This window comes from Myxine glutinosa, chromosome 2 (genome assembly GCF_964187855.1).
Source record: "Myxine glutinosa chromosome 2, kmMyxGlut1.1, whole genome shotgun sequence".
Lineage (NCBI taxonomy): Eukaryota > Metazoa > Chordata > Myxini > Myxiniformes > Myxinidae > Myxine > Myxine glutinosa.
The window spans coordinates 216458429-216483623 of record NC_136262.1 but is presented as its reverse complement, the minus strand read 5'-3'; the positions used below and the strand labels follow the sequence as shown (position 1 = coordinate 216483623).

Genomic DNA, 25195 nt, shown 5'->3' with positions numbered 1-25195 from the left:
CAAGCATAACATAGTTCAATGGTTTATTGGTACTTGCATAAAGATGTTACAGATGTCAAAGTTAATTTATGCAAGCAGGAGAGAGGACCTCACACATTTAGTTACATTTTGCCAATCAATATTGTCAAGTCCGTAGCCGATGAAGACCAGCTTGGACAGATCGCCAAACAGTTAACTCCGAGGCCTATTTCGAAACTTGGCGGATTATCTTTTCGCACACGCGGGAAAGGCCTGAAGCCTATCTAATCGGACGGCTGCCACGGGGTTTAATGACTCGAACCCACAAACAAGTAAACGGACACGACAAGGAAAAAAATGCAACAAATAATGAATTTTATGAAAATAATGCAAGGATAACAAAAGGAAAGATAAAGTAAAACTAATTCCTATATTGAGGCGCCTCTACTCAGACTCGTATACAAACAAGGGGAAAACAAAAGTAAAAACAAATAATGTTTCTGCCGGCCGACACTTAACTCTGGTCTCGACAAGCACGTGGTGGGGTCAACTCGAACCACCGTGCGGAAATGCACAAGATGGCACGGAGTCGCTCCCCGTGATGCCACTAACGTGAGGCAACTCGTGCAGGCAGTCCTCTTTCGCTCTTCTCTCCATTGAAAGCACTACGAGCTCCCTGAACCGTCGCCTTATTGCTCCTCCTTATGATGGGGGTTGCCCACAAAAACTCCCCCACAGCTCCGATGTTTCTCTCAGGTGCACACGGCACGAAGCGCAGCCGTCACAAAGCCAGTTCGAGAGAGAGCCAAAAATGTCCCCGATCGCCACGCAGCCCAGGACAGAGAGAGAGAGAGGAGAGAGAGAACACGAGAGAACGAGAGCACCCTCCTTTGTCCCTCGCTGATGTCACTCCCCGACCAATCCTGATGTCCCATTACATCATCTCATGGCTCTTTAACCTGTCACGATGCTCGGGGCGTGGTTTCTCCGTTGTGAGTCCTGAAGGCGGAGTCTAGCCGCTGTTCGGATGACGTCGGCGGTCGTGGGGCAGGGTTTACTTGCCCGATGGAATGTGCTGTGTGTCTGTCGGGCTTGTCGGTGTTGTTGTAGCTTTGGGGCCGATTGCATGGCTGGCCGAGTGAATGTAAAAACATAAGGAAAAATCACAGGAGGGCAATATTGCACACTGGGGATTATCCTTGAGCCCTACCTAATTAGCATAGCTCCACCCCTCAAATGGAGACACATGTACGATCTTATTCTATACAGATTCCCAACTTAATACATGGAAATTTTTCTTCTTCGCATCGAAGAACCACCGTGCGGTGCGGTCCATGCTAAACTCGACATTCCTAACTTCACAAAGGTATTTCATCTCTACCCCCACAAACGTAACAAAATTTAACCAATCAACATTTAGCCAATCAAGGCATTTGCTGGCCTTCTCTCTCACTGGACACTCCAGTTGATCTCATTTTTAGACTCCCGAACACAGCCGATTACATCATCATCATCATCATCATCATCATCATCATCATCATCATCCAAGGCCATCATTCAAGGCAAATACAATACAGTATTTTCGATTATGTCAAAGTAGAACGGAGGGAGGTTGTACCACGTACAAGCGAGAGGAATGCAGACATCCATTCCAAACCCTTAATGAACGGCTGGCTTGGCAAGCGCTAGCTAGGTGCTTGGTAAATGAGCACACCTCAAACCCTTGTGGGGTATATAGATTACAGTAGATCTTCGCTCAGTTCTGAAAGTAAAACTTACCTCATGGATGTCCAGATTCCTCCAAATTTACTTGTTTAATGTTATGAACAGCATTAACGACTGTTTGAAAAGCGAATAATATGTGTTTGTGGTTTATAATATTTTACAAGCCCAGCTACGCCGCTGTTAGACTTTCAGTCTTGTTTGAATGGGATTTTGTGCCTACGTTCGAATGTCAATGGGGCTGAGAATTCTGCCCTTCAAGAGTCGGAGAATCAAAGCTACGAGTCAGTCAAGTTAGCTCTCCTTGATAGCCCTATCTCACCACAGACTTTGGTGTACTCAGGCCTAGAGGATGCATGTGATTGCTACATGAGATGGAATAAACTTGTGTATGGAGAGCAGGCTGTTATTAAAGCTTTCCCAAGTGAAGTCGATATCTGATGCAGAAATTAAAGAATTCCTTTTGCAAGAGGACAGATTGCAGTCTCTGCTAGTCAGCCTGAGTAAATAACCAGACCGGATGGTTAAAGATTTGTACTTTTATGAGAACATGGTCAGAGGAGCCATGCAGGGCAGATGAGGAGCAGAAAAGATTGAATGGAAAGCTAGGCATTACCAGATCTATGAAGGAGGGGACATGCCATTGGCGGAGATTCTTGTGAGGAGGTTCACAGATTGGGTCAGATCAATGGAATTGTTGCATGACGTAGCTGCAGTTGGTTGGTTGTGGCAGTGCCAGGATGGCAGTAGAAACAAGGCATGGAAAGTTGGGATGGGTGGTTATTAGTTGGTCTGTGTTGGAAAATAAGTGTGGATGCAGTCATTGGGTGAGCAGTACATCATTCAGACAGCATTAGATGGTTACAGAGAGGAATGCACATCCATAGGCATACCAGGGGTTGGACAGGCTTTGTGTAGGTCATGGTAAAATGGTGGACGAAGCTCTCGACATAAACAGCAATCCCACCATCAGGGTGGGGGTTTGGCCTGCCATAAGAAAATAGAATAGTGATGAACATTCTGTGAGAACATTTGTCTTTAATACATCGTCTGGAATGCACAGGATTATAAATCCAAAACTGCATGTTAATTGAAAAAGTATGAACATCATTACTTTTAAGACAACAAAACAAAAGTTACCTTTTTGAAGACTTTGCTTTGTTTAATCTCGATATTTTACAGTTGTTCCTCTTTAGCAAAGTTTTTTTCATGTGATTGTAGTCATGTTTTGAGTAAATGTTAAAGTTTTATTGATTTGTTCTTTCCACCTCACCCCTCCCTCCTCACATCCCATCTCCCCCTACCCCTCCCTCTTATCTCAAGCAGAATTTGAGTGCTGTTTCAGCCCAAGACCAAGAAAAGGTAAAATTTAATCTCATTATCTGTGTGCTAGCAGAAGCCTGTGGTTAAAAATTCCACGATATGAGGAAGGAAGACTTTTGTTCTTGCCTTGGTTGAAAGAGCTCAAAATTGGAGGTTGTATACTGTTACGGTCCGCGGTTAAGGATGTTGTTTGCCGAGCGGAGGCCCCGCGACCTAACAGTTTCCCCGATTCACCCGGTTCACCCGAACGTTGGCCGTATCGTGCCACAGATATTCAATATGGAAAACTCTAAAGCGACCGAATGTAAAGAGGAAGAAGAAGACGTACAGAAGAGTAACGGGATTTATTATTTACACACACAAGCAAAAGGAGCAGTCACGGTTATGTACAGGGAACATTGAAAAAGCAGGTGACACAGTGAAAATTACTAATACTAGCTTATACAAACTTAATTAAATACCCAGGACAGAACAAACAGAACAAACTCACATACACGGATGGGGAAATTGCAGGCAGGATTGGCTGGAAGAAGGTGTGTGGCTGGAGCTTGATCCCGCACGGGACGTCGGGCTGGACCTCGACGGCCGCTGATGCCACCGATCCTGTCATGTGCGCGGGATCACGGGTCGGAGCTGCTTGGTGGAGCCGACGTGCTGGTGGGGGGTCTGGCGTGACGGGTTCTCTCTCCTCGTGTCTTTCCTGGTCCAACCACTCTTCACCACCGGCAACTCAACGCAACCACTCAACGCAACCACTGACGACCAACTCTGACCAAAACCACACAACTCAGCTCTGCTCTTGTCATGGACCTCTCTTGTCATGGACCTCTCTACGCAGCTTTGCTCTGACGACTCCCTTTTCTTATCACTTGCGCCCGCGCTTTTATAACGCCTCCGGCGATTAAGCCGCCGGCCTTCAGGACACGCCCATCGGTGTGCTCACCTCGGCCATGGTTGGTCGCGCGACCCTCTGGCTCCGCCCTTGATGACGACGGGCGGGCACGCCTTTCTTCCCCGACCCAAGCACATGTTCAATGGCGGCTTTGGAGGGGATGTAATTGGCAAATTGAGGCTTGGCCATGACGAAAGGGGAAATGGAGGTTTTTGGGAATGGGAATGAAGGGAATCTATCTATTTCACTTGGTGCAATGGAGTGTCATTTTAATGGAAGACAATGCCTTACCCTAAAACACATAATAAAGATATAAGCTACTGAACAAGGGTTTTATAGTGTCTTTCAATGGATGCTTTATGGAATTAACTACCGGAAGCCCTTTGACCTTTACACAACACTGGAGGCAGGAGGGGCCAGACTCAAGCAATAATAATAATACACACAATCAAAAAAATACAGTCCTCATATCCGCAACAATACTTAACAACAAAGAAAAAGCTTTACCCTCACTCCTCTCCCCTCTCTCTTCTCCCCCTGCTCCCTCCTCTCCACTCCCACCCTACTCTTCCCTCTCTCCCTCCTCACTCCTCTCCCCGTCCCTACATCGTGTCCAACCATATATATTCAAAACGGCTATTAGCATGCATTTGTGCCAATAAAACGCCAATATTCGTTCGATTTTCTCACCTTTTGCTTCAACTGAGACTTAAACCATCTTATGGCACTTTTCCACCGCGGTACCGTACCGTACTGTAACCAATATCGGTTTTTAACTCAACTGGACTATGTCCAGCTGAGTTTTTGTCGACACCCAGTGTCCGTCGTCTGTCTGTCTGTGTCTGTCTGTCTGTCTGTCTGTGTCTGTCTGTCTGTCTCTGTCTGTCCGTCTGTCCGTCCGTCTGTCGTCTGTCTGTCGTCTGTAAACAATTCGACGTCTACGCTCTGAAAGTCACAAATATTGATCAAATTTGATGAAACTTGTTATGCAGCATCTTTAAGACATAAACTAGTTTGGGATTGCATTTGGGCGTTGCACGCCCAAAAATGGGCACGGCAGGGCGGCCATATTGAAAAATCAATTTTTGTCAATCTGGTACTTCCTAATGTAGCTAGAAGGCTGAAACTTGGTGTGTAGACAGTATGTAACAAACCTCAACACACATATTACGGGTTTTGACGATGTCCGAAAAATGACCTCGTCGTGACCTATGACGTGACTTGACCCATAAACATCAGTTTGGATGACGTCCAAGCTCTAAAAGTCACAAATACTGATCAAATCTGATGAAACTTGTGCCTTTTGCCACTTAAAGATATTTGAAAACACACATATAAACGTACATATAAACTATATCGTTTGTGGTTCTATTATGCATATTCTAACCATATTGATATAAACCAGTTGAGTTCAGGTTCCCTGGAACCTCTAGTTTCGTTTTTCCATTGCCAAGCGAACCGTACCGTACCTAAGTACCCGTGCTAAATTTGGTTCCTGCTATGGATAGGTACCAAGCGAGCCAAACACAGACCGATGGGTGGAGCTAGCAATACTGCAGACCGTTGATTCAATCGTCACTGAACCGTCCCGCTATGTTCAGGCCCAAATCTTCGTTGTCTGTCTTCATAGTTGTCTGCAAAAGTTTCTTTCTCTTTTTAGTGTCTTTCAGCTTCTTCTCAAACACGTCCTCTCTCTCTTTTTGCATTTCGCTTAAAAAAAACTCATGTTCAGATAAAACCAAAACCCGACGAAGAAGTAAAACACAGCTTCAAGTTCCTCCATAGTTGTGGAGCTATTTCCAGTTTAGTGTCGCATGAGAAATTACGTCACCACAGCGGTCGCGTTTTTTTTTTTCATCACTTCAGATAACTCCGCCTATTTTCACGGTTCTGTTGTGCGATGGAAAAACGACACAGGAATTACCGTGCCGTACCGTACCGTTCTGTGCAATGGAAAAGCGCCATTAGTCATGTCTCTCATGTACAATTTTGGGACCAAATTCCTTAAATTGTGGTATTCAAGATTTAATATTTATTTCGGATTTTTTTTTTTTTTTTTTAGATTTAGTTCAATTATTCCGTTCGCCTTAATGGATTTTTTTTTTCCTCCAAAGCTTGGAAATGCAGTGTGACTAAACTGTAGCATGGAGTAGAAAATACATGCATAAGCATCAGCACTCATGACGAGCGTGGATTAGGATCACAAGAGTTTGGCTCATGTTGTACGATGATCATTTGTATTACTTTATTTTTGCAAGCTGTTAGGTTAAAATATATGGACAAACCAGATCCAACTAAAACTATTTTAAGGGGCATAGAAGGGGTAAGTAAGCCCGTCCAATGAAGAAGAAGAAAAAAGATGTTTAAGGTCACGTGAAAGAGTATGGAGCAGTAATAGGGCCAAATTCCCTGTGAACACAGGATTGTTTTTTTTCTTTCACCTCTGCTCGATTGAGGCTCATGAAAGAGAGAGGTGCTGGGATAAAAAGATAACGGACTGACAGTGGAGAAATAGTTGAACGCATCAAGCGAGGCAATAAATGAACAAGAAAAATGAGTGGAGGGGAGGAAACGAGTAACTTGCAAGAAAGAGGGTTGGATAATGTTAATGGGAGTAGAAAAGAACATTAAATGACTTCCCTTGTTAAAACTGCTGTGCTGCGGTTGCTTCATACATTTCATTCTTGTTTAACGTTCCCGTACAAACTAATGGCTGATGATACTGGGAACACCGGTTCAAATCCCATGTACTGTGGTTTGCCCATTGTCCACAAATTTTGTAATTCATGGACATGTCCTCATATCTGTCATGCTTAGTTAATCCGGAAAACATTGAACCTTTGAGTTTCAGCTTTAAGCAGGATTGTTGGCTGCAGAGTTGTGATGACCATATTTGGGATGAATGGAAAGTCGTTTTTGGCTTATTTTCCTGTTTGTGCATTCTCTTCAAACCTTCAACGTAATTGTAAGTACGGTGTTTGTTTCTCTGCCTTCTTCCACTTCCCAGGCTGTCCTTCTAATGCAGGTACTCCAGCTTTCTCAGGATCAAATCTCTAGCCTTCCAACAGACCAGCAGAACTCCATCTTGCTTCTCCGCCAACAACTCCACCGTTCCGTTCCACCATGAATCTACTTTGTATTTACTCCCAATATATTTGAATAAAACCAGAACCTTTTCAATATCTGTGGCTACTTTGAGTCTCCACAACCCACCTTTTTGCAGAAACTGTGGGTCATGTGGAATTATTGCACCAGTCTGGCCCTTCATATTTCATCACAATGCAATGGTAAAGCTTATAACAGGAAATTACTACACTAGTAATAGGTGTCCACAACCATCCTTGACCATGTTTTGGAATGTTAGCTGAGGCCCTCGCTTTTTTGCACCTTTATTGGTTCACAAGTTATCAAACAGAGTGACCACTATATTCGTCATGGGTGTGTGTCTGTTTGTCCGCAGCATAACTACCCGATGATATCATCCGATCTTGATGAAACTTGGGTGGGAGGTTGATATGATCCAGTTGTGTCCTGCCTCGAGTGGGCGTATTGCGCCCATTGTGGGCGGAGCGACGCCTGAAAAAGATGTCTTTTTTAGGGGGTAATCGAGTTCAAGCCACATCTTCTCCGAGGGGTTTGGTGGAATCTGACAGGGGTTTCGGTATTTGTCATGTGTTTAGCCCCACGGAGCTCAATTTTTCATTTTCGCCCCAAGGTCAAGGTCACAAGGTCACGAAATTTAGAAAAGTCGATTTTTGATGGTTTTATTACATTGTTCGCTTCCTGATGGGGTGAAATATCGTACATGATCTTATATTATCACATACATCATGAAATACAAGTTTTCCAACAAATTTCAGAATCTTTGACCTTTGAAGGTCACAAAGGTCAAATTTTCAAAGTCGTCGGAATCGAACCGAATTTTCGGTATTGTGTAGCTAACTAACCTCATAACATTGCTCATTGAGCATTGTCATTGAATACCGCTCGCTCGTGAATCATCGTCGTCTCCTGACTTGTCTTCTTTTCGTTTTTAAATTTGTTTTCTCTGTAACCGCTTGACACAAAACTTTCAACATAGGATGGAGAATTTTGTTTCACGAAAGTTACATGATTGGATCGAAAATGCACCTGGCATTCCAAAAGGTTTGTTTTCTGTGGGCATGGGTTGCAGGGTGTTTCACATATTAGGAGTAAACGACCTCGACCTGGAGAATTACTTTTTTGAAAAGCTCAGTCTAGCATTGTTTGCAATACAAAATCCTTCAAACCTGTGTCGAAGTCAAAGTGGCCATGACCAGTTCATGAAGCAAAGGTTAAGATCAATACAAATGTGGATTATGAGAATACCAATAAGATCCAAATGAAAGTATTGAAGGTCAAGCAACATTTAGTATTTGTCAAAGGATCTTTATACTCAATTTCTATGGATTCTATATTATAAAACAGGAGTGCCTGTCCATCCCGAAACTACTCCCTCAGTTTTGGGGCTCGCCCCGCCAAACCTTCTGTGAACCGTTTTGGCGTCCCAGCGGATGTTGTAAGATAGGTCGGAGTTCCTCAATAAAATTATAATTTTGAAATTTACTCGATGCGGACCTGCTCCCAAATCCGGAAGTGAACAGATGATGACATGAGGTGGTTTGGTAATATCTCAATACAATCGTGATTTAACAGTATTTTGTTATAATATTAATGTATGATTGGAATGATGCTGTTTGGAATGAAAATAGACATATTGAGTTTAAATATGAACGAGGAAATGACGTGAGGGTTTCTACTGTCCAACAGTGACATTACGCGGACTCACCATTGACTGGGTATCGAACCATTCAGATGGGGTACATTTTTTTACCCAAGTCCTTCACAAACCTGCTGTCCATGCTTGATGTTCAGCTGAAAGTGGTATAGGAATGTGGACTTCATTGGTTCATCGTATGCCATCATTCACGAAACGGCTGTCAATGCCTGACGTTCGACTGAAGGTGGCACAGGAATGTGGAATTTATTGGTTCCATGGTTTAGGATTCACCTGTTCCGCATTGTTTGTTTGCTTTTTGTTTCCCACATTGGATGGAGAATTTTCATGTACAATGCTTGCTCGTGTACAATGTTATGTTGGCCATTAACGTAATGAAGGAAACTATAGCACCAGCTGACCTTTTTAAAAGGTCAAAGGTTTTTGTTTTTTTTGTAACATTAGCAAAACAGATTTTAATAGTATGGACTATTGCACAACCTATTGATTAGACATTTTGTTGTCCCCCGTCGCACCGCGGAGGGAAAGGGCGACTATGGTTTTCCGCTCCGTCCGTGTGTGCGTCTGTCCGAGCGTGCGTGCGTCCATCCGTGCATGGGGGCATGCGTGCGTGCGTAAGCGAAGGACCGAATTCTAATTTGGTGTGTGGGTGCAACCCACGGCTAAATCCAAGATGGCCGCCGCCATGTATTCCAACCTTATGAGTGGAATATCTTGAAAAATAAGCGAAGTAACAACTTCTAATCTGGTGTGTGGGTGTATCTAGGCATAAGGAAGAACGCTATTTAAAATTGGGTCGCCAATCAAAGATGGCCACCACCATATATATGTCCGAACCTTGAGTGAAATATCTTGAAAAATAAACGAACTACTAACTTCTAATCTGGTGTGTGGGTGTATCTACGCATAAGTGTATCACTTCCGGTCCGGTATGAAGAGGACGCAGGCGTCACATGCTCGCCGCTTCTTCGACCGGGCCACTGTCAGTTGCTTGCTTTTTTGGTGGTCGTGCAGATTTTTTTGGCCATTGAGTCTGCCCTCTGCATAGCCCCGGCTCTGCTCCCTGCTTCGCCTGCCCGGCTCCTTCGCCTGCTCGCTGTTTCCTCGGGCATGCTCTCGTGGGTTGTGACCATCGCAGCGGTTTGGTGGCGGTTTCCCGCCGTGATCTTGATTTGTAGCGGCGGCGGTCGATTGCCGCTGCATTTGCCGCTTTGCCGTGATCAACCTTGGCCTCGTGATCGTCTCTTTGCTCCTGCCTGCCCTCTGCTCCTGGCTTCACCTACCTGGCTCCTTCGTTTCCTCGGGCCCGCTCCCGTGGGTTGGGACCATTGTTTCACCTCCTCAACCTTGGCCTCGTGCTCGTCTCTCCGCTCCTGCCTGGCATGGCTCTGCGATACTCCGCCGCAAGGCTCCTTCTTCTCAACACCCGCTCCACCCCATCATGCATCTCTGCCATCAAATCAAATGGACTCCTCCGACGACCCAGGTACATTCACCGTGGCTCCGGTCGTAAGTTTGTATATTTGCAATCAGGTCACTCCATCCCCGGCCTCTGGTCGACTCAGCGCACTCCCACTCATCGTCCCAACGCACCTGGTCACAACAACGCACACAATCGCACCTCCTGTCTGCGAACCCTGGCCAAATCACCTGAATTCATCCCTGCTGTTCAAAACAACATCAAGCTCACCCTGTTCAACACCCGGTCCCTCAACAACAAATGCCTCATCCTGAACGAATACATCCTGGATAACAAACTGGACTTTCTCTGTCTCACCGAAACCTGGCAACAACCTCTGGACAACTACACACTCAACCTCACCACACCCAATGGATATTCCTACGTCAATAAACCACGCTCGGGGGGCCGAGGTGGTGGAATTGCCGTTATCCACCGTCATTGACATCAAGACCAGCCTCATCTCCATCGCCTCATCCTCATCATTTGAACACCTGGCTTTTAAACTCTCTGGTCGCACGCAGTCAGTCATGGCTGTCGTCTACCGCCCTCCCAAACCACACCCATCATTCCTGTCTGACTTCTCCTACTTTCTGACCCAGCTATGTTCCCTCTCCCCCTCAATCCTCCTCCTTGGTGATTTCAATATCCACGTGGACTCCACTGACTCCACAATAACCACTGACTTCACTGATTTACTCACCTGCTTTAACCTCACTCAACATGTCGACTTTCCTCCCCATATCCATGGTCACATTTTGGACCTTGTCTGCTCCACTGGATTAAATTTGCATCATCTCTCTGGCTCCGATCTCACCCTCTCTGACCACTTAGCTATCACTATGACCATCAACATCCCCACCCCAACACCAAGACATTATCGCACTATCAATTTCCGTAAGCTAAACGCTCTTTCACCTACCTCATTCTCATCCACCCTCTCTGAAAAAATGTCCACTTCTCCCTTCGTTGACCTCCACACCCCTTCTGACCTCACTGACTACTACAACCACACTCTCTCCTCCTGCCTTGACCAGCTTGCACCTATAAAAACCAAAACAGTTTCTTTCACCCATTCTGCTCCCTGGTTTACCCCTGAACTCCACCTGATGAAAACTCGTGCTCGCCAACTTGAAAGACTCCGCAATAAAACAGGTCTCACAGTTCACTCCCAAGCCTACAAGGACCACCTACAACACTACAAAGATGGCCTCTCCCGCGCCCGCTCCGCCTACTACTCTCAAATTATCCACTCTGGCTCTGGAAACCCAAAAGCACTCTTCTCGACAATAAACAAACTCCTCCGCCCCCTGAAGACCACCACCCAGTCATTCACAATAGACAACTGCATCTCCTTCCTCTCTTTCTTCCAACACAAAATTGACAACAGCTTGACCACCGCCGCACCCGCTCCCCCTCAAACCACCTGCCCCCCCTTATCCTGCCATCCCCTGTCTCGGTTCTCCCCAATCTCCCCTACTGACCTCTCTGAACTCCTCATAGGAATGAAAACTGCCACCTGCACTCTTGACCCCATCCCCTCCAGGTTTGTCAAGGCCTCCCTCCCTGCTCTCTCGCCACTTATCATTGCAACAATAAACTCCTGTCTACAGGCATCGTCCCACCTTCCCTCAAAATTGCTGCTGTTACCCCCATTCTAAAAAAACCTGGTCTAAACCCTGACACCTTAAACAACTTCAGACCCATCTCCAACCTACCCTCTCTGTCAAAAGTTTTGGAACGTGCTGTAGCCACTCAACCCAAACATCACCTCTCTGCCAATAACCTGTATGAAACATTCCAATCTGGATTCTGCTCCAACCACAGTACTGAAACTGCTCTCCTCAAAATCACCAACGACCTTCTCCTCTCCTCTGACGCTGGCAATCTCAACATTCTCATCCTCCTCGACCTCAGCGCCGCCTTTGACACCATCGATCACACCATCCTCCTCACCCGACTTGAATCCACCTTTAACGTTACCGGCACTGCCCTCTCTTGGATTAAATCATACCTCTCTGACAGACACCAGTTCATCTCCATCAATAACTGCAAATCCCCCACTGCTCCCCTCCCCGAAGGTGTCCCCCAAGGTTCAGTTCTTGGCCCCCTCCTCTTCATCCTTTACCTGTCCCCTCTCGGTCACTTAATCCGCCGTCATGGTCTCCAATTCCACTGCTTCGCCGGACATCCAGCTTTTTATCTCCACCAAGTCCGTCTCCACCGACACCCACTCTATCCTGACAAACTGCATCACTGAAATAAAATCCTGGCTTCAAATCAACTTCCTCAAGCTTAACTGTGATAAATCTGAAATAATCATCATTGGCCCAAAAACGCTCACAAAATCCACCCATAACTTTGCCCTCAACATCGACGGTATCCCAGTATCCACCTCCTCACATCCGGAATCTTGGCGTCATCTTTGACCAAACCCTCTCCTTCGACAAATACACTAAACAGATCACAAAGTCAGCCTTCTTTCACCTGAAAAACATTGCCCGTCTCCGCTCATCCCTCTCCTCCACGGCTGCAGAAACCCTCATCCACGCCTTCATCACCTCCCGTCTGGACTACCGCAACAGCCTCCTCTATGGTTCACCCTCAATAATCACCAATAAACTCCAATACATTCAGAACTCCGCTGCCCGTCTACTCACCCATTCCCGGACCCGTGTCCACATCACCCCCGTCCTTTACAAGCTTCACTGGCTTCCCATCCCCCAGAGAATCCAGTACAAAATCCTCCTCTTGACATACAAAGCCCTCCATAACCTGGCCCCATTCTACCTGGCTGACCTCTCCAGACACACTCCCACCCGCAACCTCCGCTCTGCTGGTACCAACCTCCTGACCCCCTCCATCCGGACCAAATTCAGATCCTGGGGGGACAGGGCCTTCTCCATCGCTGCTCCCACCGTCTGGAACTCACTACCTCACACCATCAGAGACTCTTCCTCACTCACCACATTCAAAACATCACTCAAGACCCACCTGTTCAACACTGCATTCAACATTCAACCCACAGCATTTAACCCCTGACTATCTCTTCTCCTTCTCCCTCCTTTTGCTTTAAATATTTCCTTATTGATTCTTGTCTTTTTGTAATTGTTGTTTTCATGTATTGTTATGCATTATGTTTTCCACTCTGTCAAAGCGCCTTTGGGCTTCTTGAAAAGCGCTATACAAAATAAATGAATTATTATTATTATAAGGGAAAACGCTATTGAAAATTGGGTCGCCACGTCAAAATCCAAGATGGCCACCTTGCGTCTTCCACTTTGTCAACTCACATCACCACCGACGGGGGACCTAGGCGTAACGCTTGTTTTGATGTATAATTTATGTCGATGTAGCCTCGCCTGGTGTTTGCTTTACAGTTAAGGTGGCTGGCTTGAGATCTCAGGGTCATGAATTCAAGCCCCTGTCATGCCCTTGATTAACACCAGGGGGGTTGACTCAGCCCGTCATCCTTCCCGAATCAGCAAAATGAATACCAGCTTACCAGAATGAGCCATTCGAGTATCCTGTGTCAGAATGGCGACCTGTCCAGGAATTGTGCACGAGCCTGGGAAACTGCTTCGGTAGCCCTATGTGTCTCAAGATGCGAAAGGATTGGTCTTATGTAGATGTACAAAATTCTGACCTCAATATCAAAGCTAAACCTGTGTTTTTAGTGGCAAAAAAAAGCATTTTATCCACTCCGAGCAATCCATCCAGATTTTTCCTCAACACCTCAGACACATTCCAAATCCATTTCCATCTTTATTCAGCATATTGCATTCACAAGGAGAAAATGAAAAATGTATTCTAAAAAAACAATGCTTACAACCTCAAAAATCAAAACCCTATTTGTACTACATAGACTGTTCTGTAGGCCGGGATGCAATTACTTGCACACAAACTGCTCAAAAAGCAAATAGGCTTCGCTGATCAGGCCAGATTTACATCATTTTAAACACAAATTTCCTACCATGGCTCAACAGTCATTCTACCATCGTTGAGCCTCTACGGGCTAAATACACTGCTTCACTTTAGACAATGTGTGGTAAACTGTCTGCACGGCTGGCTTTGTACGACTGACAACCTGGTACTTAGAATTGCCAAAGGAGGCGGGGCTGGGCTAAGTGTTGGCGTCCTGGAGGGATCACTGCCACATCCAGGAAGTCTCCAATGTGGAATTTCTGAGAGGATAAGGTCATGTGATCATCAAGTCCTCTGCGGCCAGAAATGGTGGAACCAATTTCTTTAACTCTGGACAGAAATAGAAGGGTAGGCACAAATAGGAAACAAATTCATACAATCAAGGGTGAGTTTAATGACAGTTAAAAATAAAAGGGATATCAGAGAAAGGATTGAAGTTAAAGGATTATTTTGCTCGCAAATGGAGAAGGGTAAAGTTTGGGGCAAAAGAGGACAGATGATAAAGAGGTGAAGTGCATTTAGTAAACAAAAAAAACAAACAAACATGAATTTGTGTGAAATATAAATTCACCTGTATCCAATATATTTTGGATCTGGATAAACGATAGCAAACTTGAATTCCGTCCCCTTTTTCCTGCTTTCAGGATTAACTTCCCGAACAAGGCTGGAGAGTTCACGGAGCGAGCAGTCCATCCTTTGGGAAAGTGGAGGGTTTAAAGGATCACAGTAATGTCACACACAGACTCCCATACTGTACTTCAGAGTTGGAAAACATTTTAAATCGATACCTTCAGCCAGTTTGTGTTGGTCATGTTGATGAAAGATATAGTGCAGCACATGTATGCATGAAATATATAGTGCAGCACATGTATGCATGAAATATATAGTGCAGCACATGTGTACATGAAAGATAAACTATATGGTGCAGCACATATATGCACACAATATATAGTGCAGCACATATGCGCATGAAATATTGTGCAGCACATCGGTCTGTGAAAGATATAGTGCAGCACATGTGTGCGTGAAATATATAGTGCAGCACGCGTGTGCATGAAATATATAGTGCGGCACATGCGTACGTGAAATATATCGTGCGGTGCATGCGTGCATGAAAGATATAGTGCAGCACGTGTGCGTGAAAGATATAGTGCAGCACATGCATGCATGAAATATATCCTGCAGCACACGTGCATGAAATATATAGTACAGCACAAATGCATGAAATATATAGTGCAGCACATGCATGCATGAAATATATAGTGCAGCATATGTGTGCATGATGTATATATATATATATATATAGTGCAGCACATGTATGCATGGAATATATAGTGCAACGCACGTGTGCATGGAATATATAGTGCATCACATATGTGCATGAAAGATATAGTGCAGCACGTGTGTGTGTGAAATATATAGTGCCGCACATGACTGCATGAAATATATTGTGCAGCACATGTGTGCATGAAAGATATAGTGCGGCACATGCATGCACACAAGGCTGCTGAGGTAGTTTCATTGGCTATGGAGCACAATTAAGGGCTAGGGGTGCTGGTAAGATTCTTGGCATCACCTGACGAGACAGAATACCTAACACCTCAATCCTAGACCACTGTCGTATCCAAGGAATTGAGTATTTCCTGATGCAGGCCCAGCTTCACTGGTCAGGACACCTTACACGCATGGAAGACCACGGAATCCCAAGATCGTTTTCTACGGACAACTTAAATTTGATAAAAGGAAGCGCTATAAGGACGTCCTCAAGTCTTGTGCCATTGCAGTTGTCACTTGGAAACATCAGGCTAAAGACCGGTTGGTTAGCTTGGCGTAACATCTCCACAAGGATCAGTCTATATACCAAAGTCTGGCCAGCAGGTTGGTGAAAGACTTGGGCCAAAGACCTCCCCCAACCAACCCCTCAAACATGAAAGGAGAAGAAGAAGCAACATACCAAGTGTATATCTGCAGCTCGTTTCCGGGCGTTGTACCTCGGACAAAATCCTCAGCGCGATGATGTCTGCCCGTATCAGAGACAAAGACACGGAGCAACAACGGACACGTCTGTGGGGTCGAGGAAACGAATCAATTAATTAATGTCTAATGTAATGAAACGCGCACATTCACCAAATCGCAGACGACCGTTACCAATAAACCACATAATACAGTCAGTACTACAAGTACAGTGTAACCACCACCACCAAGTACAACCATCTTAATCTTTTTCCCATTACCCTTTCTCGATCCACCGCTCTCTCGGGCTCCCTCGCTGGGATCTCTCCTTGCGTTACAGTAGATTCAAGCGCCATCCTGCCCACGCCGGAAGTAACACAGTCCGGCTCCGGGTGACCTGGAAGTGGAAGGCTTGATGAGATCTAGCAAATATTAATTTTCCTCTATTCCCACCAAGCATATGCATATATATATATATATATTTACTAGCATTGGCCTAAAACTAAAAGGAACTTGAAGGAAGTCAATAAGATCATACACCGCCCAACGTGTACTATGCAAAGGATTCGTTTTGCTTGTCTCGTTCTGCGTGAAGGAGCACGTGACTCTTGTCCTTAGAGCAGCTGGTTGGTTGGCGGAAATATTAATTATTGTGTTATAGTCTGATTCGGTCATTTTTAAATATCGTCACCATGGTTACCAGTCATTTCAGAGCCGGTCAATCCCTCGGGCTATGTAATGAACGTCTTCAGGACTGTCTATATATAACGTACGCATTTAAACACTATTTTACAAACCATCCAGCCTCCACCCTCTATCCGCCCGCCCCTTCAGTAACACTCCCGAACATATATTACGTTGCCATGGCAATATGACACATTGGATGTCATTCTCAGAACTTGTTGAACACCTCTCCTGCGATCCCACATTCCACTGACAGTCCAGCAGCCGCTGCTCTCTGGTGAAGATTTGATGCTGATCTCACACTGATCACATGTCGATCATTCCAGGTCCGTCAGTCTCACTCTGTCTCTCTGGAAGGATTGTCAAACGAACACACTGTGGCGGACACAAAAGCCCACTGGCGTGGTGACATCATTCCACGCACCAAGTGGGCGGTGGCCACGCCCGAGGAGTAGGCGTGGCCTCAGGATATACACCGGGCGACCAGCCCGGAAGAGTTCAGTGTTACAGTGTAGTCTTACAATAAAGACGTTCATATGTTACCGCTTGTCCGCTTCCTCCTTGCTCACAAGCAGCGCGCGTAACGCCGCGCTTTACTGGTGACCCTCGACGTTGGATCTGCCGTAGCGATCCTTCCGAACACGACGCCATTGCAATGGCCAACGACAAGTCAATGGCGATTAAACTTCCCGAATTTTGGGAGGCCCAGGCCGAGGTCTGGTTCGTTCAAGCCGAAGCCCAATTTCAGCTTCGGCGCCTCACCAACGACGACCTGCGCTACTGCAATGTCGTCGCCTCCCTCGGGCCCGGCACGGCCGCTCGAGTTGTGTCCGTCCTTCGCCACCCACCGGACGGCCACAAGTACGAGGCACTCAAGCGGCTACTCCTAGCCACGTTCAGCCTCACGGACGACGCACGGGCCGACCGCCTCCTGGATCTCCCCGAGCTCGGTGAGACGTGCCCGTCGGTCCGAATGGACCATATGCTGTCACTGTTGGGCGACGAAGCCCCCGGTTCGCTATTCCGGGCGCTTTTCCGTCGCCAACTTCCAGCGCAGGTTCGCCTCGCGTTGGCCGGGACCGGGCTAACGGAACCCCGAGCATTGGCGGCCGAGGCGGACAAGTACTTCGCCGCTTCGGACACGCGGGCGAGCGTTGGCGTGGCCGTCACGGCCTTCGACGCTGCATCATCTTCTACAGCACGCTGAGTTTCAGCAGCATGCTGATACGCACCTCGTGAACGCCGCCACGCCCCGCCCACCGCCGCGGCGAAAACCGCCACCGCGGGGAAACCCGTCGACTCCACCGGCCTGGCGGAGCCAGCCGCGCTCCTCCAGCTCCACCACCTGGTGCTGGTTCCACGCCAAGTTCGGCCACGAAGCTCGGCGGTGTCATCCGCCGTGCTCCTTCAACGGGTCGGGAAACGCCCGGGCCGGCGCTCAATTGTGGCGATGAGCGCCGGCCTTTCGAGCAGCCTGCTGTTCATAACGGACACCTTCTCCGGGCGCCGTTACCTGTGCGACACGGGAGCACAGGTGAGTGTCATTCCCGCCGGCACGTCAGACAAGCACGCCGCGGGTGGGGGCCCCGCGCTGCTTGCCGCGAACGGGACGCCCATCCGTACGTACGGAAAACGCTGCCTCTCTCTGCGGTTTGGAGGGCAGGTTTTCCGATGGACGTTCGTCACCGCCGACGTGCCCATGGCACTGCTTGGCGCGGACTTCCTGTGCGCTAATGGGCTCCTGGTCGACGTCAAGCGCAGACGGCTTGTCCAGGCCGAGACGTTCAGCTCGCTCGCATGTGCGTTGCCCAGCTCAACGAGCGGCTTGCCAAGCGGCTTGCCGAACGATTCGGTTCCGGCCACGTTGGTCTGTACGCTTCCGGCAGCGGACGCATTCACCCGCCTCCTCGCCGGCTTCCCGGCCCTCACGCGGCCCACCTTCTCGGCAGGGGCCGTCAAGCACGGGGTGGCCCATCACATCCCCACCGTCGGGCCACTGGTCTACGCACGGGCACGCCGCCTCGAGCCGACGAAGCTGGCGGTGGCAAAAGCGGCGTTCGCTACCCTGGAGCGACTCGGCATCGTTCGGCGCTCAGAGAGCGCTTGGGCGTCGCCGCTGCACATCGTGCCGAAGCCCGGCGGGGGATGGCGACCGTGCGGGGACTATCGCCGTCTCAATGACGCCACGACTCCCGACCGCTACCCCGTCCCCCACATTCAGGACTTTTCCGCCCGTTTGTCGGGCAGGTCCTTCTTCTCGAAGGTGGACCTCATACGCGGCTACCATCAGGTCCCCGTCAGGCCGGAGGACGTCCCGAAGACGGCGGTCATCACGCCATTCGGACTCTTCGAGTTCCTGCGCATGCCCTTCGGTCTGAAGAATGCGGCTCAGGCGTTCCAGCGACTGATGGACAGCGTCCTGCGCGACTTGGATTTTGTCTACGTCTACCTGGACGATATCCTCGTCGCCAGCGCGTCCCGCGAAGAGCACCTACGCCACCTCCGCACGCTCTTCGAACGCCTGGGCCAGCATGGCCTGATTGTGAACCCCGCAAAGTGCCGGTTCGGCGCCGCCACAATCGATTTTCTGGGGCACCGTGTCACCAGGCACGGAGCCGTCCCCCTGGCGGCCAAGGTGGAGGCGGTGAAGGGGTTTCCGCGCCCCCGCATGATCAGAGGGCTGCAGGAGTTCCTGGGCATGGTGAACTTTTACCATCGGTTCCTGCCCCGTATCGCCCAGCTCCTGCGCCCCCTGCACGAAGCTCTCCGAGGTAAGCCGGGCAAAGGCGACGTTACCTGGACCGAGCAGATGGACACGGCGTTCACGGGCGCGAAGCTCGCCTTGGCTAACGCCACCATGCTCGCGCACCCGGCGCCCGATGCACCGATCGCCCTCACCACCGATGCCTCGGACTACGCGGTGGGCGCGGTGCACGAGCAATGGGTGCGTGGAGCTTGGCAACCGCTGGCGTTCTTTAGCCGGCAGCTTCGCCCGCCCGAACGCCGTTACAGTACCTTCGACCGCGAGTTGCTCGGACTTCACTTGGCGGTCAGGCACTTCCGCCATCTGCTCGAGGGCCGGGCGTTCACTGCCTTCGTCGACCACAAGCCGCTGATCTTCGCGATGGGCAAGGTCACCGAGCCGTGGTCGGCCCGGCAGCAGCGTCACCTCTCGGCCGTGTCCGAGTACACGACGGACATCCAGCACGTCGCGGGGAAGGACAACCCGGTGGCGGATTGCCTTTCCCGGGCCGTCGCCCACGCAGTCCACCTCGGCATCGACTATGCCCGGATGGCAGCGGACCAGGCCGCTGACCCCGACGTCCAGGCCTTGCGGACCGCCGTCACGGGCCTCCGCGTCACCGAGGTGCCGTTCGACGGCGCGGGCGCGGCCCTCTTGTGCGACGTCTCCCTCGGGCGTCCTCGCCCCATTGTGCCCGCGGGCTGGCAGCGCCAGGTGTTTGACGCCATCCACGGCCTGTCCCACCCGGGCGCGAGGGCCTCCCAAAGGCTGATCGCCGACAAGTTCGTCTGGCATGGCCTCCGGAAGGCCGTCCGCGGCTGGGCCAGGACATGCCTCGCGTGCCAGCGCGCCAAGGTGCACCGGCACACCCAGGCCCCGTTGGCCCCGTTCACGGTGCCGGAACGCCGGTTTGACCACGTCCACGTGGACCTGGTGGGACCTCTGCCCCCCTCGCGGGGTTTCACCCACGTCCTCACCATGGTGGACCGCACCACCCGGTGGCCAGAGGCCGTGCCCTTGGCGTCGACAACGGCGGCCGATGTCGCGCAGGCTTTCATCGCCACCTGGGTCGCCCGGTTCGGCGCCCCCTCAGACATCTCATCCGACCGCGGCCCCCAGTTCACCTCGGAGCTCTGGGGGGCGGTTGCGCAGGGGCTCGGGGTCCGGCTGCACCGAACCACGGCCTACCACCCCCAGGCTAACGGCCTGTGTGAGCGATTTCACCGCTCATTGAAGGCCGCGCTCCGGGCCACCCTCCGCGACGGCGGCTGGGTCGACAGGCTCCCCTGGGTCCTGCTGGGCCTCCGGACGGCGCCCAAGGAGGTCCTGCACGCATCCGCGGCGGAGTTGGTCTTCGGGCAACCGCTGCGGGTGCCGGGCGAGTTCCTCCCCGACTCCACGGCACCATGGTCCGCGGCACAGCAGCGCTCCGCTCTGCAAGAGACCGCCCAGAGGTTCGCCCCGGTGCCAACGGCATGCCACGGGCACCCACCGACGCACGTCGCCCCGGAGCTTCGCACGGCGGAGTACGTCTTCGTCCGCCACGATGCCCATCGGACACCACTGCGGCCCCCGTACGACGGGCCTTTCCGCGTGCTGGAGACCGGGGCGAAGCACTTCACCCTGGACATCGGCGGTACTCCTGACCGCGTTTCGGTAGACCGCCTCAAGCCGGCCCACCTCGATGTGGACCATCCACCGCCAGTGGCCCGACCCCCACGTCGGGGCCGCCCTCCTGCGGGCGGACCCCCGGCACCGCCCAGCCCCGCCGCCACGGCGCCCCCCGGTCCTGCACCCATCCCAGGGGCAGCCAGGGGCATCCCACCTGGTATCCCTGCACCCCAGACGCCGCCGATCGCCAGGGGGCGCTTCGGCCGGGTCATTCGTCTGCCCCGCAAACTGGCCCTCCAGGTGCGCGGGAATTCTGGGGGGGCGCGTGTGGCGGACACAAAAGCCCACTGGCGTGGTGACATCATTCCACGCACCAAGTGGGCGGTGGCCACGCCCGAGGGGTAGGCGTGGCCTCAGGATATACACCGGGCGACCAGCCCGGAAGAGTTCAGTGTTACAGTGTAGTCTTACAATAAAGACGTTCATATGTTACCGCTTGTCCGCTTCCTCCTTGCTCACAAGCAGCGCGCGTAACGCCGCGCTTTAACACCTTGTCAAGCATGTTCCCACAATCAGCCACCTGAATAGATTTCGTATCTCCGAATCCTGGGCCTCACCATCAGCCAAACCTCTTCTGAGCAGACTCTAGGCCTATAATCACAGTTGGCATCCAAAGCGAGTCTCAGGCCATGGAAATTTTGTGTGTCAAGTGTTGGTTGCTGGGTGTTGGTACCTCTCTCACCTGCCATGGCACTTCAGCAAAGGACTTCTGTGACTCCATGGGACGGACTCAATCCTCCCATTGGCAAATCCTCCTTTCTGGACGTCGTGATGACCAACTTTCCCACAAATGTCTCCTGCTCTTCCTCTTCTCCAATTGGTTCATCTGATCATGTGCTTGTGAGAGTCAACATCTCTGGCTATTCTCAAAGCTGCCTCAATGCTGGCGAGTCTGACATCACTCGGGCAGATTAGTAGGGACTGCAAACAGCCAGAACTCTTCAGGTACTGGTCTCCAACATCTACTGCCCCTGATGTTAATTCAGCCTCAAAATTATTCCACAGAAACTTTATCTTTCTCTCTCTCTTACCTGGTCGTTAGTTTAGTTGTGCGTGGGTGTGGCATCATGGCAGCTGTTTGTGTCGAGCTGTGAGTGCTCTGTGTTGTTGGTGTTTCTCCTAGCCCTCATTTCGCTCCCTTGTGTCCCTGTACATGCTTGTGAAGTTTTCCCTGTGTTTCCCTTCCTTGTTGAGACAAGAGAGAAAGAGAGCGCACATGGTAAGTGCTTCGCGGGTTCTTCTTGAAACCCTTGGTTTCCAGGCCCACGTTTCATCTGCCATGTTTTCTTATAGCCCTGTATGCCGCTCATCGGTGGTTTATCTTCCTCATTTATACCTCTTTTTTCCTTATATTTTATTTTATATTATTTTTTATTTGTGGGGTAGTGATATGTAGAGTCAGGTAGATTCGTATAGGTAGGTGCTCCGGATGTCGGGTAAGAAGCATCACCTCTAATAAGTTCTGTTTAGCCAAATGTCAGAGTGAGGTGTATCTTCGTCCCCGTCACGAGGGGGCGGGGCATGTTAACTAGCTTAGGGGATAAGGATAAATTATCCCTTGTATGTCTTACCCTATGTGATTTATCCTTTGTCCTTTATGGCACTGCAATATAAACTAGTGAGGAAATGCCATTAATTGCACTAAATAAAAACCATAAAACCAACCGGAAGCCAGTTCTGAACACTGCCATTTGGGACGCACCAGCTACATCGCCACGAAAGACAGACAGGCCGAAGACACGCCCCGAGGAGCCATGAATGGCCAGGGTGGAGCAAGAAGCGACGCCATTGGGCGGGAGTCGACCAACTGGAAGGCCAGGGTAAGAAGGGAGTCGTGATTTGCCAGGGCGGAGCAAGAAGCGACTCGCTATTGGGCGGGAGTTGACCAACTGGAAGGCCAGGGTAAGAAGGGAGCCATGATTGGCCAGGGCGGAGCAAGAAGCGACTCGCTATTGGGCGGGAGTTGACCAACGGGAAATCCGGAGTAAGAAGGGACTCGTGATTGGCCAGGGCGGAGCAAGAAGCTACCCGCTGATTGGTTGAAGGAAGGCCGAGGAGGAAGCCGAGCGCCGATTGGCAAGGACCACCGAGAACGTCAGAGGCGAGCAAGAAGCGGCACGCTGATTGATGGAGAAGCACTGATGTCACGACCCGACGTTAAAAGAACTCAAGGACGGACATTTTCTCTCTTGTTCTTGCCCTCCGCTCTTACCCTGGACTTGTTCTCTGCCCCTCCGATCTTGCCCTGTTCATGCCCTTCTCTGGTTCCCTTATTCTTCTCCCTCGCGCGTTTGTGCTTGGACCAGTCGTGGTCAGAGACGTCACCGGGAGACGTGCAGAGTTTTGCAGGCGGAAACGACGCACGGCTTGCCGTTACAGTGAGGCCTGTTTATCGCCAACGGGCGCGTTTCGCACGCAACCCCGGCCTTGAATTCCTGGCGAGACCCCCCAAGCTGATCAGAGCCAAGTGCACGATAAACCACACGTTATTATTTTCCAGTTTATTTTCTTCCTGTGTGTTATGTCTGGTGTGGGGACGTCCCGATTAGGAATTTGATTTTACCGTCGCGTTTCTTGTTATCGGCATTTGTTTTAATAAACCCTTTCATTATTTTCTGTACATTTATAAACCAAGTTTTTGTTTGAGTTCATTTTTGCAGGGTGAAGATGTCAGCGAGACCCGTCCAGGTAAGTCGGTACCCTTCTTCCCTCTCGCGTATAATCCGCCACATAGTTGGATTCAAAACGCCTCCATTAACGCTCGTTTGCCTTACGTGATTCTTTCAGTGATAATTGAGGGAACCACATGACAATATGAAGGTGTTGGCTAACAGGAAATACCAGCAGAACCACAGAAGCACTGCGCTTGAGGCCGTACCATGGAAAGCACCCAAAAGGAGGAAAACCATACCGTCCCTCCGTCACGCCAACTCCACTCGGTCATGTCCCTCCCAGTTTCAGCCTACATGAACAGAACACAAACAATGTACCTTGATGTTCTCCGTCCAAACAACTCTGCTGTCTTGTGGTACACTTTGTCTTCTATCACGTGTCTAAAGCCTCAAGGACGTAGGGTAATTAAGGTTCCTGTCTGTCGCTTGGTCTGTTTTGTGGGTGCCTATTCGGTTTTGGGTAACGAATGGCGATCATCGATTGTTTGTTTTTGTATATACGTGCCATTTATTTTATATAATACACTTATGAAACCAGACTGTCTCCAAACATCCTGCTTTCTCACGACAGTTTTATCTGGTGGCTCCAATCTAGTTCTGTTAAAGGCAGATTAATTAATTGGATAAGATCGTATCACGTCATGTGGTCAGCTTGGCTATCACATGACTGCCACGACATGTCACTCGTCCGTCACAGGACCTCAAACCGCACGGTAACACGACTTTGGATGTGGAATCTGGCAGGAGGTCTGGAAAGGGAGACTGATGTGGTCGCTCAGCAACTCACTGGATTCAAACCAGGCCAACTGGTTTGGACCACATGACGGTTACAATGTTAAGAAAATAGTTGCTACCTCCATTACCATTGACTGTAAATTAGTGGCAACTGACCTCAATATCATAAGGTCAATAATCATGTGCTCGATACGTTATCTCAAAACACACATTCTCTGGTTTCAGAATTGAAAGATTTATGAAGTGATGTATATTAAGAACGATTGCATTTGTGTATGTTTCGTTAAAAATAGTTTAAGTAATTTGTAAATAAAATTCGTTCATCTTCCCAACATTGTGACATGAAACACTGTGAAACACAAACATTGCGGCATTACCGTTTCTCTCATATCTCCCCTTAATGTATCGTTACGTTGGTGGGGGTAGAGGATGAAATACCATAGTGGAGGCAGGATTGTATATGTGTAGCAATGTAGCATGGACCGTGGACGAGTAGGAGGCATCTCAATCTATTAAGTAGGGAAACCGGAGCTTAAGTTGTATACGTCTTCACAAGAGGGGTGAAGCTATGGTAATTAGATTGGGGTTAAGACTAGTTTTCCCCCAGTGTGTGATTTCCTTCGGCAGTTTTTCCCTATGTTTTTACAATTATAACAAGGCAGGCATAAAAACTCATGCTCATTACAACAACAACCGTCCA

At 49.4% G+C, this 25195-nt stretch overlaps 2 protein-coding genes across 2 annotated transcripts in view; one reads left to right on the top strand and one right to left on the bottom strand.

Annotated features, from left to right (window-relative positions):
* Positions 1-7077, top strand: part of LOC137420841 (uncharacterized) — a 43018-nt gene extending 35941 nt beyond the window's left edge. Inside the window, exons 9-10 of the mRNA XM_068106280.2 lie at positions 3007-3042; positions 6903-7077. Of these exons, the coding sequence (XP_067962381.2) occupies positions 3007-3042; positions 6903-7022 (156 nt within the window). The 3' untranslated portion in view covers positions 7023-7077. The remainder of the gene's footprint in view (positions 1-3006; positions 3043-6902) is intronic.
* A 6788-nt stretch (positions 7078-13865) lies between these two features.
* Positions 13866-16420, bottom strand: SAP18 (Sin3A associated protein 18). Its single transcript, XM_068106281.2, has 4 exons — positions 16272-16420; positions 15992-16101; positions 14609-14731; positions 13866-14367 (listed from the first exon to the last, which is right to left on the bottom strand). The coding sequence occupies exons 1-4, from the start codon at positions 16344-16346 to the stop codon at positions 14208-14210; spliced, it is 468 nt and encodes a 155-aa protein (XP_067962382.1). The 5' UTR covers positions 16347-16420; the 3' UTR covers positions 13866-14207.
* Between the last annotated feature and the right edge of the window lie 8775 nt (positions 16421-25195).

Bases quoted from the DNA above. Each gene is read 5' to 3' on its own strand.
- SAP18 (XM_068106281.2), bottom strand. From the start codon at position 16,346: ATGGCGCTTGAATCTACTGTAACGCAAGGAGAGATCCCAGCGAGGGAG. The intron at 14,732-15,991 runs GTATGTTGCTTC...ACTTTCCCAAAG, and splicing joins GAGCTGCAGATATACACTTG to GATGGACTGCTCGCTCCGTG. The intron at 14,368-14,608 runs GTGAATTTATAT...ATTTCTGTCCAG, and splicing joins CCAAAATATATTGGATACAG to AGTTAAAGAAATTGGTTCCA.